The sequence below is a fragment of the Terrapene carolina genome, unplaced genomic scaffold (genome assembly GCF_002925995.2).
Source record: "Terrapene carolina triunguis isolate 2854851 unplaced genomic scaffold, T_m_triunguis-2.0 Scaffold35098, whole genome shotgun sequence".
Lineage (NCBI taxonomy): Eukaryota > Metazoa > Chordata > Testudines > Emydidae > Terrapene > Terrapene triunguis.
Genome location: NW_020699449.1, coordinates 10247921 through 10268374, shown reverse-complemented (window position 1 = coordinate 10268374; position 20454 = coordinate 10247921). Strand labels below are relative to the sequence as shown.

The following is a 20454-nucleotide window of genomic DNA, read 5'->3' as shown; positions in this document are numbered from 1 at the left end:
TGCAGAGGTGTTTCATTTTTTTCCATCATGAATTCATTTGTCAGTAGTTGACAGGCAGGGGGGATACAGATAACTACAGAAAATTGCATCTCAGAGCACAGAACAGAAACACTGCAAACGCAAACGTAAGTGGTGATATTTCCTCCGTAGTGAAAGTTATGACAAGAAAACCACTTTCCACTTCACAATAATCATTGAAGCATTTTGATTAGAAGCTGAAGGGGGCCAGCCATTTTTCAGTTATTACTTCTGGCTCAACAAGAGTTATTGCTTACCTTGGTAACTAAAGGGAGAGCCAGAAGCCAATTCTTAATTAAGCTGATTTTGAATAGACCAGAAGCGCACCATTTGGTCTTCATGTCAGATGTGCAGAGTGCCGGCCATTGGGTTATAGTTATTCTCTTCTCAGCCACTCGGAAAGCAATGATTTGATAGCAGGACGTATAAAATGATTTGATAGCAGGACATATGAATGGGTGAATGATCCATTCTCAGAGGTGACTTACATTTATTCAAATATTTGCCATGTATTACAAAAAATTTGCTGCAATAGTCATCAGAATCCATTTAATATTTTAGGTCCTCAAATGTCAAAATAGATAGTATCTGTGCAAGGCATTCTTACAGAAAATGTGATTTATATATTATGTGACCATTTCCCTCTGGGAAGGAAATGAAGAGTGAACATAAACTGCTTAGGATGTGTTTACTCCTGCCTGCCTTTTTGAGTTTCAATTATCTCCATTTAGAAAGCTGCAAGGAGGCTGAACGGAGAAGTTCCAGGAGTGTCTCAGATTGAATTTAATTACTCTGACCATCTTAACTGTTTTCTGATCACAGGGAAGAGAAATACAAGGCAAGCGGTGCAGATGCCTTCTGAGTAGTGGGATTTAATGCTATTAGGAACAAAGGGAAATGTATTTACAAATTGGATCCGTTGTAGCCCACGAAAGCTTATGCTCTAATAAATTTGTTAGTCTCTAAGGTGCCACAAGTATTCCTGTTCTTTTTTTAAATATGATAGTGAAAAGATAAAATCCTTATCCTGTCCAGATCAGAAAATCCATGCAGATGTTTTTCTGAACTGTTATTCGGTAGCTGTAGAGATGGATTTTAAGCTATACAGGACCTGAATCAACCTGAATTTTGAGGTTCCCCCAGCTAGGAGTGGGAGCAAGGTAAGAGTCCTGAGACATAGAACATAGAAATGTAAGGCTGGAAGGGACCTTGAGAAGCCGTCTAGTCCAGCCATCTGCACTGAGCCAGGACCAAGTAAACCTAGTCTGTAGGAATTACCTATGCACTCTGATGCCAAACTGGGCCCCAATTGTGAAGTTTCTGCTTTGTTTGCCCATGGTTGGATCACAGATCTAATCTAAAGTAGCTTCCCCCCCACCTAGTTTGATTATCCTCAAACAAATTACATCCTAAGTACCATCTATTCAATCCCCACTGATCCTTATTCCTGGCCTGGCTGTTTACTTTCTGCAAATAATCTCTAAAGAAATTCAATGAAACATTAATTTAGTAAAGAGGAAAATGTGTGATGACCGCAAATAGGCTCACAGTTTTGCTGATTTTCTGGTGAACAATATTTTTCCCTGTTTGCTAGACTATTTCTAATTTCACTTTCATAATAGATCTATCATTTTTTAAGAAGGAAAAGGTGGAGACTTATTGGTACAATAGATAGGCTTGCATCCTGCATAAATACACACGGTAGGGGGACAACTTGCAACTAACACTTTAATCTAATTAGGCAGAACAGTTCTGTTAAAATACTACATAATCTTTAGTCTAATAATGTTTTCATTGGTTTTCAGTATTTATTATGCTGCTATATTGCTCAGCACTGTACAAAATGCAGAAAACATTGTCCCCTCTCATGGAGCTTGTTAAAACACAATGAAAGGCCTGATTGTCTGACTCAGTTTGAATAGCACCTTATTCTGCAAAGAGTCCTGGTGAGGTAAGGTACTATTCAAGGGGCGTAAGGGCAGTAGAATGTGATCCTATGCAATGGAATATTGACAGCTTCAATAATTAAGTCAACATGTTACATAATTTTGTATTCCTACTATATTTATAGGCATTCAGCAGTAAATCAAACCAATAAACAGCCTGTTTGTTTTGGAAAACTGGATTTTCTTTGGACAACCTGGGTTCAATTGAAATGCAATCTTCACTATTAGGAAAAATATCTGGTTGTGAGGGCAGAGCAGAGCCTATGGGCTAGGTTATATCATTTGAACTGAAAAGTGATGGTAGATTTGATGACATTAGTATTAAATCACCTGAAAATAAAGCCAAAGTATTTAGAACTTGAGCAACTCCTTTAAGAAAGTTATTGGACAAAAATCAGAATTCCTACAACATTTATGTAACTTCCCAACTCAGGCTACCCTTTCTTCAGCATTGCTAATGGTAGGTAGCCTTAGAATGCCTCTGGTAGAGATGCAAAACAAGTTTTAGGTATGTTTTAGTCAGTATTGAAGAGCAAATGGACTCTAAAACAGCTGACTCGTAGCCTAAGCAGGGCCAATGCTAAATCCCAATATGTAAGGATACTAAAAAATTCCCACAATTATATTAGCACCAGTGGGAAATTTTTAGAAAGTGTCTTAAGACCCTTGGATTCATGCTAAACAAGAGGGGTTAAAGGAGCTCGAGGAGGAGGAAGAAGTGACTTCTCTCTGACAATTCCACAAATTAGTGAATTTTGTGGGTACCAGCTAACTTAACACAGAATGTCACTGAATATGTATGTGATTTTCAGTCTCGTTTGCGGAAGGTTTGAGAGAAGCCAAAGCCAGATCGTCTAATTGACACAATGACCTGCTGTCTACAATCGTACATAAAACAAGCATTATTCTCAACCCCTCTGCCTGTGACAGTCACAAATAATCCCTTTGAAACTACACCAGTCAGGCCAAATATAGCTCTTATCAGCTGGGCCACTTGTGCCACAGTGGGACACAAGCCATGCAGCAGGGAAGGGGGGAGGGCAGGGAGGAGAGAGGCCCATGGGGGGCTGGAGCGGAGGTGGAGGGCTGTTCAAGGGGAAGTGTGTTGGGGGTAGAGGAGGGTAGTGGAGGGCTGGGGGGGCAGAGGAGCCCTAGGGCAGTGGGGTGTGAGGGACTGGGGGGTGGCGCAGCAGCCCTATGGGTGGGATTTGAGGAACTGGGGGAGGGGTGGCGCAGCAGCCCTGGGGGTGCAGAGGTGAGGGCTGAGGAGCCCGCTGAGGCGGTGGGGAGGCGACGTGAGGGCCGCGGTCGGGCACAGACGCTGTGGGGCCGGGGGCGGGCTGCGGGAGCGGGTAAGGTGGGGCGGGCGGGCGGGTGGGCTGGCTGGCCCGGGGGGTGGGCGGGCCCCGGGCGGGGCTGCCTTATATGGGCCGGTGTGGCGGCCGCCCGGGAGAGCGGGGCCGGGCGCAGCAGGATTCCCGCCGCCCCGTGGGGCATGCGGAGAGCGGCCGGGAGGGACATGAGCCCGCCGGGCACCGCAGCCCAGCGCCAGCGGCGCCTCCGGCGGCTGCTCCTGCTGCTGTTGCTCCAGGCCGGCCGCCCTGCGCAGGGGCAGCGGGGTAAGTGGGGCGGGGAGGGGGTTCCCGGTACCTAGCCCTGTGGGGCTCCTCTATACACACCCACTCTCCTGTACCTACCCCCTGTGGGGCTCCTCCATGCACACCCACTGTCTTGTGCCTACCCCCTATGGGGCTCCCCTATGCACACCTACCCTTCCTTATACCCATGTCCTCTTGTCCCCTCTATACTTCCCCCCCCCCCGAACTCTCCAATGCACACCCACCTCTCTTATACCTACCCTTTTGGGATCTTCTGTACACACCCACTCCTCCTATACTTATCCCTACCGGGGTCTCCTGAACATTCCTACCCCTTCATATGTATCCTATAGATTCTTCCCTCAATATACACACTCTTCCAGTCCCTCTTATATATACCTTCTACTCAAACATAGACACTTTCCCGTCAATAAAAATCTTCCCACACACCCTATACGTAGCCCCAACTCAACCCTATAGAAACCTCATTGATACACCACCTCCCTTGATATACAACCTCATACACATCTCTATTCAGTCGTGTGTTGTCCCCCCCGGTTGTCGTATACATGTTCCATATATATATGCTCCACATGGATGCTTGTTATTCATGCTCCTCATAAACCAAACAACTATACACTTGTATACACACCGCATGGCTAGGTTTAATTTGCATAATACTCTATATGGTCATGGTAACTTATACAAATGTTGGCAAAGTATAAAAGAGACTCTCCCTCCTGTATTTGTCAGGCATTCTTTTCTGGCAGTGTCTCCTTTACACAAAATTGTGGTAATAAGAAATAAAACTACTTCCAAACTTTTGATCACGACTCTTAACTATAATTACTCCTCCGCCCCCAGAGCATTTCTAATGTGAACATTGCTTGTTCAACTTGCTGTGGTTATTTGTGAGAGTTTAAGTGGTGGAGAGGATGAGGTCCGATAATAGAACCCCCTCCAAGCTAGTGAAGATACAGGCTGGTGGTATTGTAATAACAATATTCAGCTGCTGTCTTCAACCATAGATCTTAATGCACTTAGCCCCTTACTTGGGTAATAGACAACAGTCATCATCAGGGTAAGAGTAATTCTGTTTTTGTACCAAAATATTTTTGCAGTATCAGGCAAAACTTCATTTCAGTTACTTATTTAAAAAAAAACATAATTCCCTTTTAATTATTTTTTGGGGAGAGGGAGTGGGATGAAGGAACTTCTGAAATAGCTTAGCAATATTTAAAAAAGACTGTATATTTATCTGGCTCTGCCTATATGTTACATAGGGTTATCAAAATAAATAACCCCCAAAGTTTGGCAGGGATATAAACCTTCACGCTTCATGGCCTAAGACAGCTTCTAGCCAAGGAAGTTAGGAAGAAATTCCTCCCCTACCCCCCCGCATGAAATAATTCTATAATTGCTCACTTTAGGGTTTCTTACACCTCTTTTTTTTGAAGCATCTGGTACTGGGCACTGCTGGAGACAGGATGCTAGATGAGATGGAGCGCTGCTTTGATCTAGTATGGCAGTACCTATTAATATTATCTCCCCACTTCCACAAAAAGCAGCAGGCAACAGTTTTCAGGTGGTTTCCCTACAAGTAAAAGGATGTTGTTTTTTAAAACAAAGTTACAGATATTTATTTAGGTTAAAGAGATGTAATTTTTCTCCTTCACTCCTTGTTTCCAAGTCATTTTCTTTCTGTTGGCTCCTTTAGTAGGACTTTAACTCTCAGCTGTGAAAGCATGTAGGTGACTTTCTGATTTGATGTTTATAATTTTGAATTGGTTGTGCTGCCACTACATACTTCTGATTCCATTGTCTTTTTCTTTGTTTTAGAAGAAAAATAATAGTTGTGTGCTAACATTTTTCTGTACTGAATTTTTTCCATTTGTAGCAAAGATGTTTTTGGTAACCACAGTTCCTTTTGGAACTTACTCCTGCATGAAGGACAGCTGAGGTTACTAGGATTCCTAAACAAAAATTTTTTGTTATTTGTATGAGCAATTTCTCAGCATTGACTGTAATACTAATACCAAGCTTTTAATGGAATGATCGTTCTACTGAAGATAAAACAAAAAAACCTGTGCTACACTGTTCACGTGATACAGACAGTTGAGAAATGTACAGTGGGGTGGCCAGATTTCCCCTTCCAGAAGAAAATGGTCTTAGATAAATTAACCTAGGGATATTTGAATTGGAGGAGTTGTGACATTGACAATAAAGTAAAGGATTTATTTCAAGACAATGAAAATCTACATAGAGGCTATCTGCTATGTGTAATCATGTATTACAGTATAGGGCCAAAATCAGGCCTGGTGTAAATATTCCTAATTCCATCGAGCATGTCCTTTCATCTGGTCTATACTTGGCCCATTTTTACATTTTTCAGGGTGTAGTGGCTGTTCCAGTTTTTCAGTTTGCCTGATCTATGACTTTTGCACAGACTGGACTCTGGGGTTTCAGTACAGACCGTTGAAAAGCCTCCGCGGTTTTTAAAGTGTGACGAGAGCTGTGTTACTGATTTCCATTACTTTAAAACCATGTTTCCAGTCCTTGTGAGGTTCTTCATGCCAGATAGTGAAGTACACCTCTTTTCAGAGGTGGACAATAAACGAACATCAGTAGATGTGTTTCAGTTTGTAATGTGTTTCATATCAGTACTTCCTTGATTTTTTTTTTAAATATATATAGTGAACTGTTTATGTTTAACCTTAAGACAGCTAATTATGTATGTTCATGAGAGGTGGTCTCCTAATGATGTTCAAATGTATTGTATTGATCTCATTGTGTTCCAGATCTTTATGGTCCTGATCTAGCTCCCGCTGAAGCCAATGGGAATCTTCTTATTGACTTCAGTAGGGACTGGATTAAGTTCTGTATCTAGCTTCTTTCAATGGAGGCTATTGACTAGATTGAAGTGGAAAGATGATTTTTTTTTTGAGAGAGAGAATATATGGATATTGTAAGGGGTGAGCAAGTGATAAAACTTTATTATCTGATACAGAGAATGAGAAAATAAGCAGTTTTATCTAATGTGACAGAAAACTGAGGAAAAAACTCCCTGTTTCTTATCAGCAGATTGAGATATTGTGGGTTAGTTTTTGCTATAGCTGTTCTAACTTAATTTAGTTTTCTAATGCACATTGGTTGCAAATGCACATTAATATGTTTTTGCTTCCCATGCTCATTTGGTTTAAAAAAAAAAAAACCTAAATAATTTATAAAGGCCGCATCTTAGAAGTAGGAATTTTGAGGTATTTCAAAAGAATTTAAAATGTTTTTGAAATGCTCTGAGTAAAAAATAAAACACTGCAGCTGAAGAGGCACTTTTTGTATAGCATGATATGGAGTGTAGAAAACACGTGAAAAACTGGTTACATTTTTCATCCGCCTTCCTCTTGAGGCTATCTTTATATGTTTAGAAACTGTACTCAGAAATACACAGAAAACTTAATAAGAGTTGTTATAATGTAATAACCTCGCGACCCCCTGAGGGGTCCCAACCCCCAGTTTGAGAACCTCTGCTGTAAGGGAATCAGTACTTGCTATGATCTGGGCCTTTCATGTAGTCAGTATAATCTGTTGCCTGTCAAAATGGCGCTAAGTGACCATTGAAGCACCGTAATGGAAAGCCCAGAAAGTTGGGAGGTACTGCCTAGATTAGAACACAACTAGAATTCAAAGGGGTTTGTCACAGTTGTGAGCAAAGATAATTCTTTTGAGCTCCCCAGCTAATCCTGGGCAGTAGGTTTTCATGACAGCATGTACAGGAGACTCAGTCAGATCCCAGTGTATATGGTGGATAATATTAAACTGAAGTGCCCTGGTATGAAGGTTCATCAAGTTATCATAGAAAATGTATTTTTAAAATTACCCATCTGCATATGATATAGTCATACTGAATCATTGTCAGAAAGACCCTTCAGACTTGTGTTGGGTTCTAGAGAGTTGTGTGATGCCCTAGAGGTATTAGAGGTCTCATGAAGAATCTTGCCTAATTGATTTAGTATAGAACAGACTGGATGGTTTTCAGGAGCTGTTTTACGTTTTTGCTTTACTGTAGTAAAGGAGCTTATGTCAGTCTGATGTTCAGGCAAGTCAAACTCATGCTGAAGCTGTATAAAAGTCTTCATTATGGTATTGTTCAAAACATCACGCAGAATACAAATGCCATGATTTAGCTTACCCTTGCAAAACTGAAATAGAAATTTACTAACCCTGGAAAAAATTACTCCTCTATTCTGTACCATGATGATAGTGGGGAAAAATAGTTTATTGACCTGTCAAAAGAAAATTACTTCTCCTGGGCAAGTAGCCCAGTAGAATTTTCGAATACTCACCACTTATACCAGACAGTATAAACAGTAATATTATGAGGTGCTTCTGTAATACACACAATACATAATAGATTAATAAAACACTCTGGATCTTCAGAAGAAGCTTAAGCCACCGTGCAGCTAGAGGGGTCTAAGAGAGACTATTTGGAGTATTTTTCTGAGTTCATATTTTCTCCCTATTTATGGTCAAAGTGGTGTCTGTGTGTTCAGGCAAATGAACTCCGCTAGCTAGGAGGTAGTGGACATGAGAAGCTTGCTTTAGTGGCACTATAGGTTTAGTAAACATCCAGTGGCAGACATTTACAAAACTTTTCTTAAATATTACATTTATCTCCAGACTTCTTTTCCTCATCCAGATCTGTTCCGCCCCCAACAATCTTCTATTCACTGAACTTTTTTGAAACTTTGCACTTTTAGAGAAAGGTAAGGGATTGACTCTGTGTACACAAATTTGCAGAGGGACAATAGGGTTGAGGTCTGTTATTTCTCACCTCTATATGTTATTTATTTATTTATTTATTTATTTAAAAACATTTTTTCTGTTAACAAGCATGTTATCTCTGGAGACACAAATCCACAGTTTGAAAACTGCAAAACTAAGCATCTCTGATGGTATCTTTTAGACTGAGCACTGAGTCCCATTGGGTAGATAGAAAGATTAACATGAATAATCTATACAGAAGCCCCTGGAACTCCAAAGGATTGGGTCCCTAATCCATGGGCTATTGGAACTCATTTACAAAACTTTTCTTAAACATTACATGACGATATTGTCTCATACTATAGAATTAGAATTTATAATCCCTATTCCATGATGAGATATCTTTGAGCTATAATGTGTCTTAATTAAAACTATCTTTAGATAGGATTTTTCCTCAAAAAGCATTTTATCAAAAAAACTGATTTAAATAAAAAAATCCGATTTACATTTTTTTTTAAATAATTGATTTTTATTCACCCTGCTTCAGAGAGAAAGGGGCTCCTTTCCCCACAGTCTCTGGTGACACTGCCCATCCGGTGAGGGAGTTTTCTGTCTGAGCGATGGACACGTGACGTGACTGTTGTGTCTAGGCAAGGGACATATCCTGGAAGGCTACGAGATCTGGAGGTCCTTTTCGAGATGGACCCCGTGCTCCAGAGAGACTCTTTTGAAAGGCCTTCCTGGTGGAGCAGGCATGAGGCTGGACTCTGACCCCACGTTCAAGAGTGAGGGCCCTTGGGAGACCATTGGCAATCAAGGAAGCATAAGGACAAGTCAGACTCTTAGTGCAAGGCCTCCAAAGAGAAGAGGTGAAGCTCTCCCTCCTGGGACCTTGCTGCAAGGCTTCAGAAGACTACCAGGCTGTTGAACATTAAAGGTGCCCCCAAAGCTTCAGAGAAGCTCCCTGAGCACTGAAGCCGGTACCAGGTGAGCAGACCCCACCATAAGGGAGGTCACCTACATCACAGCAGTGTCAGTGTTAGCCTTTTGCTACTGAGGCAGGGAGCAGTCACTGTCTGAGGTGGTACCAGTAGGAGCCTCACTCCAGCACTGGCTGCCTTATTACCTCCGACTCCAGTGCCCGAACAGCCTCTGTAGCATCACCTGGTATGCGCTCCACCTCTTTGGATTATAGTACTGGCACTCTTTCGGCTGTTAGACCTTGGTCAGTCTGGGGCTTCCTGCGCTCTGGTCAAGCCCTCTGTACGCTTACAGGGTGAGAACCACCCCTATCAGAAAACTCTGCCTTCTCATCATCAGTTTTCTAAGACAGTAGTCAGTCTTCCCCAGGCGGGTCCCAGGACTCAGGGTCTCCAAAGGGGACTTGGAGTACCTACCCATGACCGAGGATGCAGGATGGCACAGGTTTGACCCAGTACTGATACCGAGGATTCCCATTGCTGTGGACCTCTGCACCCTGTGATTATGGCATGTGGAGCATGTGGCCTCTATGGGGGCTGCGGTTTTATCCTGGCCCATCCCACAAGGCGCAGAATGAAATATGCCAGGAAGGTGATATACACCTCTACTCGATATAACGCTCTCCTTGGGAGCCAAAAAATCTTACCGCGTTATAGGTGAAACCGCGTTATATTGAACTTGCTTTGATCCACCGGAGTGCGCAGCCCTGCCCCCCTGGAGCGCTGCTTTACCGCGTAATATCCGAATTCGTGTTGTATCGGGTCGTGTTATATCGAGGTAGAGGTGTAATTAGTTTCTGAGTAAAGAAGAAATCTGCCACATCCTATTTGTATAATCAGATTGCCTCAAGGGGAAAGGAAGAGCGGGATAAATAGCTGGTGAATAAGATCAGGTGAATAAAATAAGTCTAGGAAAGGGGAATAAAATAATAAATTTGCCATTTGATAACATACTGGGCTTCAGTGTCGGTGGCAACAACATTGAAATGAGCAGATAGGAGGGACCAGATCCCGGTCATTGGATCTGAACTGTTCTATTCCTACCCAGCACTGGGGTCCCTGGTGGTGGTGGCGGCTAACAAGAGAACTCGCCAGGGCCACCAGAAGTTGACCTCAAAGGGCAAGGAGATTAAATGCCTTGTCCTGCTCAGCCAAAAGGCATATCTACGGTAAGCCTTCAGATGAGGTTTTCCAGTTATCAGGCAGGCCTAGTAAACTATGACCACATCAACTGGAGTGTGTTGTAATAATTTATTGACAAGATACCACAGGACTGCAGGGACAAGTTCCAGTTCCAGACGATCCTTGTGGAGGGGCGTGTGGTAGCTAGAACTGTGCTACCAGCAGCGCTGGATGCCACGGATATGGCTTCTGGGGCAATGGCAACAGCAATCACCAAGCAGTGCTCCTCCTGGCTGGTCTCAGCAGCCATCATTAGAGAACTGCAGGCAACAATTGAAGACTTATCCTTTGAAGGCTGCTCACTCTTTCACGAGAGGAGACATGAGGCAATGAAGTCCCTGCAAGACTCTACATCCAGCCTCAGATCATTGGGGATGTATGCCACAGCCTCCCAAAGGAGGCACTTCAGGTTCCACCCTTATCAGCGGCACCAACAGCCGTTCTCACATTTCACACAGGCCGAGCCACCCAGCTGCAGGCAGAGATCCTCAGGGAGGAATCCCGCTACAGGATCTACTTCCCAGTCGCACCACTCTGCATCGGTGCTGACCGGGCAGCAGGTTGGACATCGTGTCTGTGGACAGCACACCACTCTGCCTGTGATTCAAGACCTCCCCTCTATTTAGCAACCATCTGGTGCCTTCCACCAGGCCTGGTCTAGTATCACTTCAGTATCACTGGGCCCTGGAGGTGGTCCAGAGAGCTTAGACCATTGTGTTTCTCTTCCTTCCCGCTAACCATCCCTCCTCCACATCCCCATTCAGGGACTCTTCCCAAGAATTTGCTTTTACCGGAGATGCAGACCATCCTCCCTTTCAGTGCTATAGAGAACATTCCCTCTCAGTAGAGGGTTCTATTCACCTTACTTTCTTAGCCCTAAGTAAACTGGCTTGAGGGTGGGGGAGGGGGCTTTGAACAATACTGGACCCCTATGAGGAGTGAACATCTGTCAAGAAGCTCAGGTTCAAGTCGGTTTCCCTTGCATCCATCATTTCTCTCCTTGGATCAGAAAACCTGGTATGCTGCTCTTGACCTCAAGGATATGTACTTCCACACTGCGATTCACCAAGCGCACAGGCACTTTCAGAGGATTGTGTTAGACCACAGCCACTACTGATGCCAGGTGTTGCCCTTCAGGCCGCTCTCGAACACTCAGCATATCATGGCAGCGTTTACTTCTGTTACCCTGCACGAAAGGCCCTGCTTCTGTCAGTTCCACCCACCATCCCTGCTACTTCGGAGTCTGGATGTCACGGGTGGTAGTGAAGGAACTAGGTGCGGCAGGGCGGTTCCATGGTTAGGCGAGGGAGGCAGAGACAAATGGGCCACCCTGAGGAATACAGCTGACTAGAAAATTCTCTGTTGCATGTGCACTGGAAGTGCATTTACTAACCGTGGAATATGTATAGCGAGTACACATCTCAAAGAACATCAGTTACTATACAGGTAAGTAACCTCCTTTTTTCAGATATCGAAGTAGGCTGACTGGTCTGTAATTCCCCAGGACCTCTTTGTTCCCGTTTTTGCCCTCCTCCAGTTCTCTGGGACCTCACCCATCCTCCATGAATCCTCAAAGATAATGGCTGTTAAAGGTTCGTGAAGTCCAAAGCAGACTTTGAAGAGCTACAATGGGATCTCTCAAGCTAGGTGACTGGGTAACCAAATGGCAGATCAAATTCAATGTTGATAAATGCAAAGTAATGCACATTGGAAAACATAATCCCAACTATACATATAAAATGATGGGGTCTTTACCACTCAACAGAGAGAGAACTTGGAGTCATTGTGGATAGTTCTTTGAAAACATCCACTCAGTGTGCAGCGGCAATCCAAAAAAACCTGAACAGAATGTTGGGAATCATTAAGAAAGGGATAGATAATAAGACAGAAAATACCATATTGCCTCTATATAAATCCATGGTGCGTCCACATCTTGACTATTGCGTGCAGATGTGGTCGCCCCATCTCAAAAAAACTATATTGGAATTGGAAAAGGTTCAGTAAAGGGCAACAAAAATGATTAGGGGTATGGAACAGCTTCTATATGAGGAGAGATTAATAAGACTGGGACTTTTCAGCTTGGAAGAGAGACGACCCAGGAGGGATATGATTGAGGTCTATAAAATCATGACTGGTGTGGAGAAAGTAAATAAGGAAGTGTTATTTACTCCATCTCATAACACAAGAACTAGAGGTTACCAAATGAAATTAATAGGCAGCAGGTTTAAAGCAAAAAAAAGGAAGTATTTCTTCACACAACGCAGTCAACTTGTGGAACTCTTTGCCAGAGGATGTTGTGAAGGCCAAGACTCTAACAGGGTTCAAAAAAGAAGGAGAGAAGTCCATGGAGGATATGTCCATCAATGGCTATTAGCCAGGATGGGCAGGGATGGTGTCCCTAGCCTCTGTTTGCCAGAAGCTGGGAATGGGCGACAGGGGATGGATCACTTGATGATTCCCTGTTCTGTTCATTCCCTCTGGGGCACCTGGCATTGGCCACTGTCGGAAGACAGGATACTGGGCTAGAAGGACCTTTGGTCTGACCCAGTCTGGTCGTTCTTATGTAATGGTTCCGAGATTGCTTCAGCTCTTTTCGTAAGTATCCTGTGGTAAATTTAATCAGACCCTGCTGACTTGTATGTAGCTAATTTACTTAAATATTTTTTAACCTGCTCTTTGTCTATTTTGGCTTATGTTTCTTCCCCCTTATTGTTAATATTGTGTCAAGTATCTGGGCACAATTTACTTTTTTAATGAAGGCGGAAGTAAAATAGGTGTTAAACAACTTAGCCTTCAGGTTCATCCGTTATTAGTTCTCCTTCCCCACTAAGTAAAAGACTAACCTACATTTTCCTTTGTCTTTCTCTTTGTCCTAATCTGTTTATAAAACCTCTTCTCATTGCCTTTTACGTTCCCATCTAGGTGTAACTGATTTTGTAGCTTAGCCTTTCTGATTTTGTTCCTATATGCTTGTAATATTCTTTTGCACTCCTTAGTAATTTCTCTGTGTTTCCACTTTTTTTTTTAGGATTCCTTTTTGATTTTTCAGGTTATTAAGGAGCTGCCGGTGAATCCATATTGGCCTCTTACTATCTGTCCTTCCCATCGGCATAGTTTGCTGTTGTGCCTTTAATATTGTCTCTCTGAGAATCTGACAGCTCTCTTGAACTTCTACCTTACCTACCAGTTCTCAGAGTTTGTTAAAGTCAGTTTTTTTGAAGTCCTTTGTTCTTATTCTGCTGCTCTCACTCCTTTCTTTCCTTAATTCATGAAATCTATTGTTTTATGGTCTCTTTCACCCAAATTGCCGTCAACCTTCAGATTGGTAACCAATCCTTCCTTGTTAGTCAGAATCAAGTCTAAAATGTCTGTGCCCCTGTCAAGGCTGTATCCCCACTTTGAACTTTAGGGTACAAATGTAAGGGCCTGCATGAAAACCTCTAAGCTTAACTACCAGCTTAGCTTTGGTCCCGCTGCCACCATCTCAAGAATCCCCTCCCTGGGAAGCCTTGAGAACCCTTTCACCAATTCCCTGGTGAACACAGATCCAAACCCCCTTGGATCTTAAAACAAGGAGAAATCAATCTGGTTCTTAAAAAAGAAGGCTTTTAATTAAAGAAAAAGGTAAAAATCATCTCTGTAAAATCAGTATGGAAAATACTTTACAGGGTAATCAAACTTAAAGAGCTCAGAGGACCCCCCTCTGTCTTAGGTTACAAGTACAGCAAAACAAAGATAAACACTCTAGTAAAAGGTACATTTACAAGTTGAGAAAACAAAGTAAATCTAAGACGCCTTGCCTGTCTTTTTACTTACAAGTTTGAAATAGGAGAGACTTGTTTAGAAACATGGGGAGAACCTGGATTGATGTCTGGTCCCTCTCAGTCCCAAGAGCGAACCACCCCTTCAAACAAGAGCACACACAAAAGCCTTTCCCCCCCCCAAGATTTGAAAGTATCTTGCCCCCTTATTGGTCCTTCGGGTCAGGTGTCAGCCAGGTTACCCGAGCCTCTTAACCCTTTACAGGTAAAAGGATTTGGAGTCTCTGTACACAGAGAGCTGTTACCCTTCCCTTTATAGTTATGACAGCCCCTGGTTACGTCCTCCACCTTCTGAAACAAAAAGTAATACAACTCTATGGATTAATTGTGTAACATGACTGGTTTGTACAACTTGGTTTAAATGTGAAACTCATAAACATTATTAACTGGATTGTGCCAACTAGTCTCATTTAGCAATGTCTACATAATGCCATGTTCCTGGTGCTGTGATGTTCAGTTCATTTTCATTTCTCCCCGTTTTCTTAGTCTGGGCCGTTTATAATAGGCCAAAGTTTTGCTTCAAACCAGGGTATGATATGGGACTTGATTTCAATTCAAAGGAATCAATTTAAAGTTTCATCTATTTATTTAACTCTAAATGCTGCCTTCCCCGGGCACTGAGCTGATTCACAAACTAAATTTTTGGCATTTTTTTGTATTTATTTTCTTTAAGCTGCAACAAATAGTTCAGTCCCAGATATCTGTGCCACTTGCCATGCTAACGCCATGTGTCAGCAAAAAGAAGGCAAAAACGTCTGCATCTGTAACTATGGATTTGTGGGTAATGGGAGGACTCATTGTCAAGGTAGGCTATGATTTATGAATGTGTGCAATTGCTAACAATCCACAGTCTGTTACTGCGCAGCAAGCCAGGGTATAAATCTACAATACTCTAGCCTGCCCCACACTAAGGCCTGGTCTACACTGGAGGGAGGATTGATCTAAGTTACGCAACTTCAGCTACATGAATAACGTAGCTGAAGTCGACGTACTTATATCTACTTACCGCGGTGTCTTCAATGTGGTAAGTTGACAGCTGACGCTCTCCCATCGATTCCGCCTACTCCTCTCGCTCCGTTGGAGTACCAGAGTCGACAGGAGAGCACTCGGCGGTTGATTTATTGTGTCTAGACTAGCCACGATAAATTAACCCCCATTGGATCGATCGCTGCTCGTCGATCCAACGGGTAATGTAGACATGCCCTAAGTGGTCGGGTGGACTCTGCTACAAGGCACTAAATGTTCTGCAGTGTACTTTGGCATACTGCTATGCAGTCAAAGTGCACTGGGAAACTTTCTGTGTGTGGCAGCATGGGCTACAAGGCCAGTTAACGTGCAGCAGGCTAAAGCGCTATAGGTTTAATCTCTGGGTTGCCAAACATGAACAAACAATGTAGACAAGTCCTTACCAAAATATCTGGTCCTGGATGATGACACCAAATTCTTAGAATAAGACCTATGTTCATACCTGACAGTCACTCCAAAACCAAGAATGCCGACAGATTCTTTTTTCAAAACTGTTAACAATGGCAGGGGTGGGGAACGTTGGGTTGGATTTCATCAATTGCATTTAAAAGAAGTGATGATTTGTAGCCAGTAAACTATCGAAACAAATACTGGTGATAGTGAGTTTACCTTGTTTTTTAAATTCTAAGACGTTTGACTTAGAGACTGTCAACTTAAACTTGATCCAAAATCTGTTTTGAAAAAAAAAAATTTTTTTCACAGAACCTAAAGACATTATAAATGTTTACATGATTGTTTTAAAAAAATATAATTTCAGTGGAAATTTAAAAACAAATATTCCCATTCATCATTAGCATCCCAATCATTACTTCACTGAGAACCAGAAAATGAAACTGACTATAAACAAAATTGAGATGGATTTTACAGATTTTTCCAGTTCTAATATTCATTGGTAGTGTTAATAACATATATTATTTGTTTCCAATATATAATTATTAAGTTGGCATTGTTTCTTTAATATTTGCAGTGTTGTTGTAGCTGCGTTGGTCCCAGGACGTTAGAGAGACAAGGTAGGTAGGATAATATCTTTTATTGGACCAACTTCTGCTGGTGAAGGAGACAAGCTTTTGAGCTGTACAGATCTGAAGAAGAGCTCTGTGCAGCTCGAAAGCTTGTCTCTTTCCACAACAGAAGTTGGGCCAATAAAAGATATTACCTTGCCCACCTTTGCTCCCTTTTACTATTGTGTATCACACGTGGATGGAGCAGTAAGTGAACTGGTGACGTCCAGTGACAATGACGATAGCCTGTATTAGAACAACAGTTGCAAAGTACTGTAGCTGACAGGTGATTATTTACAGAGTTAACAAATTAGAAAAAAACATGGTCAGGAAAAGTCTGACTGCTTAACAATGACAGATTTGATTTGATTTTTAATCTCTGACGTGTTTTGAATATACCAACAGATAAAGATGAATGCCAGATTGGAGCGAGTAAGATCTGTGGCGAGCATACATCATGTCACAATACACATGGAAGTTTTTACTGCATTTGTCTTGAAGGATACCATCCCTCTAACAACAACAAGACATTTATCCCCAATGATGGCACGTATTGTACAGGTACATACAACATTTAGGCTCACATGCTAGGGATCTGGGACTTCATAATCTATTTTCTGTGACAAACATGGCTGTTCCTTTACAATCACATTAAGATTTTATTTTCGAAAGTACATAAAAGCAATTATTGGACACCTGCACCTAAGGTACATCCCAAACTTGCAAACACTTGCTACCGTATCTAGCTCTCATTACTGCAAGTTAGTCCCATTATGTTTTCTGCTGTCTTCCACTCATTCTTGTTCTGTTAATATGAATTATTGGTATAAAGCTCAGTTTGTACAAAAGCCTTGCTGGCAAAATGACACCAGAAATTAAGACAATAGGATGATATTCCTTCTTTCCACTTCCCTATTTTTCCTTGCATGTCAGTTTATTAATTTTTTGTTTACTGTGGAATATTCTCCTTCAACTGACAGGTGTACTTCCATGGCACAATGACTGTTCAGGTTTAATTGATCAAAAATACAGATACTACTGGGTATTTCCTGGTCAGTAGCATGAAGTAGACTGGAGACGATAATGTCTGTTTGCCATGTATTAACTAAAAACTGATAGTAAAGTTATAGATTTTTGTGTGTAAGGGCCCAATCGTCTATGGTGCTGAGGACCTCATGGAAGTTGATAAGCCCCTGCATCTCCCAGTGAGACTAGCGGGAGTTGAGGGTGCTTTACACCTTCTAGGATACGCTTGGTACATTGCAGGATTGGGCCCTACAAATAAAACCACTTTAAAAGATTGTAACGTTTGATCTGGGTTTCTAGATATAGATGAGTGCCAGCTGTCAGGTCTGTGTGGTGTCGGGGGACAATGTGTGAACACTGTTGGAAGTTACCACTGCTACTGTATGGAAGGATATAGACCAGAAAATGGAACAGAATTTTTTCATCCATCTGGAAATACTGTTTCGTGCAAAGGTGAGAGCCTATGGATGTTATTCATGCTAACAGATACAATCAGATCCGTCACGATATCATGGTTCCTGCACTGATCTACAGTTCTGAGTTTCCTGGGTTGTAGCCCTCTATGTGTTACCTTTTTGTTTTTGCAAATTCAACATGTCTCATTGATGCTTGGATGATAAGGTTGACAATGGCTATAGAGCACTATAGGCTCTCACCAGTGGTTTGAGTGTGCAAGGTCGGTGAAGTGAAATATGCCAGGAAGGTTATATACACCTCTACCTCAATATAACGCTGTCCTCGGGAGCCAAAAAATCTTACCGTGTTATAGGTGTAACCGCGTTATATTGAACCTGCGTTGATCCACCGGAGTGCGCAGCCCTGCCTCCCTGGAGCACTGCTTTACCGCGTTATATCTGAATTCGTGTTGTATCGGGTCGCGTTATATCGAGGTAGAGGTGTAGTTAGTTTCTGAGTAAAGAAGAAATCTGCCACATCCTATTTTCATAATCAGATTGCCTCAAGGGGAAAGGAAGAGCGGGATAAATAGCTGGTGAATAAGATCAGGTGAATAAAATAAGTCTAGGAAAGAGGAATAAAATAATAAATTAGCCATTTGATAACGTACTGTGCTGTATGCAAGAATAAACGACTCTGGGTTTATTTGGTTTCTTTTGGCCATAAAAAGAAATTAATCTGAATTTGAAATAAATACTTCGTCTTCCCTCTTCTTCTTTTCTCCAGTATCAATTAAAATTGCAGCTCCATATCTGAGAGACACACAACACTAGAAATCCTCAATATAGCTGTCATGCACACATGTATCCAAGGTGAAGTGAACAGCTAGTGATTATGGAACTAACTTGCCACTACCTAGTTCTCCCATTTACATAGTATTGCAACAGTTTGGCAGCTAAGGATACATTTGTAGTATATTGAGTTAGGCTGAAATTTCCTACTTGAGAGTTTCAAGTTAGGCACTTCAATAAGTTGCCTAATTTTCAGAGGTGCTGATCACCTGCATATCTCATTGACGTCACTGGAACCCTGTCTGAATAACTTAAATAAATTAATTGACTATATAACTTTTTTTTTAAAGCAGTATATATATTCCTCATATTCTAATAGTAGACTCTCTCACAGGAAAGCAGGGTCACTCAGAAGACTGTAACAAAGAAATATAACCATTACAGGCAGGTTGGGCCAATGAGCTTTCATTGAAGGGCATGTCATTTAATTTCAGCCTTTCTACAATAAAGTTTCCACCCTTAACAAATGCTGCTTCCTCTGTCACATGCCTGGGAAACCACAGCCGCTCAGTACTTCTATTTTTGTGGTCGTTTATTCCTTGGTGGAGGTTTAATACTTGCTGTGGCAAAATTAAAAACATAAATCAACCAGGTATATTGTGGACCTGAAATTTCTACCCCCACCCCCCAAGGATAGTTCTGTTATCTCTACAACAAAACCAACCTCCAGACAAGGTTCAATGATTGGAAGTTGCAGCTGGGCAAATTCAGACTAGAAACAAGGTGCAATTTTTAACAGTGAGGGTAGCTAACTATTGAAACAATTTACCAAGGGTTATCGTGGATTCTCCGTTGCTGGAAACTTATAAATTGGGGTTGGATGTTTTATCTAAAAGCTATGCTGTAGTTCAAACAGGAATTATTTCAGGCAAGTTCCACCGTTATACAGGAAGTCAGACTCGATGATCGCGGTGGTCCCTTCTGACCTTCAAGTCTGTGTACCACCCAGTACCTCCAGTACCTCACTCGTGGCATTGTTGATGGCCCAAAACCTGCATTCATAAAGACACATCTCAATACCTGAATCAGGGCTTTCCTATTCTGTGGCCCAGCCATCCTGTTAACCCCAGCTTCCTTTTCCTCCTCTACTGATACCTCAGGTTCCACACCATCCTCAAGATTCACTGGTTCTGTGGTGCTAGTGTCCGGTTCAGCTTCTCAAAAAAGGGACAGAGATGTTGATTGAGTTCTTCACTTCTTGTGCGGCACCCGTTAATTTGTACCTTGATTCTGAAGTTTGCAAGGCAATGAAGGGGCTACTGGTAAACCTGATTACCTCTGCCCAAATTTATATTATTCTGAATGCTTTCCTCACTCCAGATGCCCAACAGGGTCTTGATCTCCTCTTGAGACTGTGCACATCGGATTTCTTCCACCGACTTTTCCCCTGAAAAGTGATAACTAACTAGGGCTCATTTCAGGAAATGGAAGCATGACCATCAGAGGAAATTCAAGGTTTACTGACCCACCCTGTTACTGTGGTAGTTGTAATTGTGTAATACAACATGCGCTCCTTAGTACTCAGATACCACATTCTGATCTAACAAAATAGTAAGAGACTACAGATGTCCGGATTCATAAGTGGAATAACTTGGAAAATAGAGTGAAACCAGCAAACCAGCTTAAAATGACAATCCATGGCCCCAGGCAGATTGTTTTTTAAATCTATGCTTTTGCTGCAATTGTGTTCTCTTTTGTTTGCCTGCAGAAATTAGCTGTGGCTACCCTCTAGAGATCACGCATGGACACATCATAGGGAACTACACCTCTGTGCTGGGGAGTGAAGTTCATTATGAGTGTGAAGAAGGGTTTTACAGCGAAGGGGGAAACATATCTGTTTGCACCAAA

The 20454-nt window shown here is 42.1% G+C and overlaps 1 protein-coding gene across 1 annotated transcript in view; it reads left to right on the top strand.

The window, feature by feature from the left end:
• The first annotated feature begins 3431 nt into the window (after positions 1-3431).
• LOC112118358 (sushi domain-containing protein 1) overlaps positions 3432-20454 on the top strand; it is a 95148-nt gene continuing 78125 nt past the window's right edge. Inside the window, exons 1-4 of the mRNA XM_029914337.1 lie at positions 3432-3583; positions 14980-15111; positions 16739-16894; positions 17660-17812. Of these exons, the coding sequence (XP_029770197.1) occupies positions 3460-3583; positions 14980-15111; positions 16739-16894; positions 17660-17812 (565 nt within the window). The 5' untranslated portion in view covers positions 3432-3459. The remainder of the gene's footprint in view (positions 3584-14979; positions 15112-16738; positions 16895-17659; positions 17813-20454) is intronic.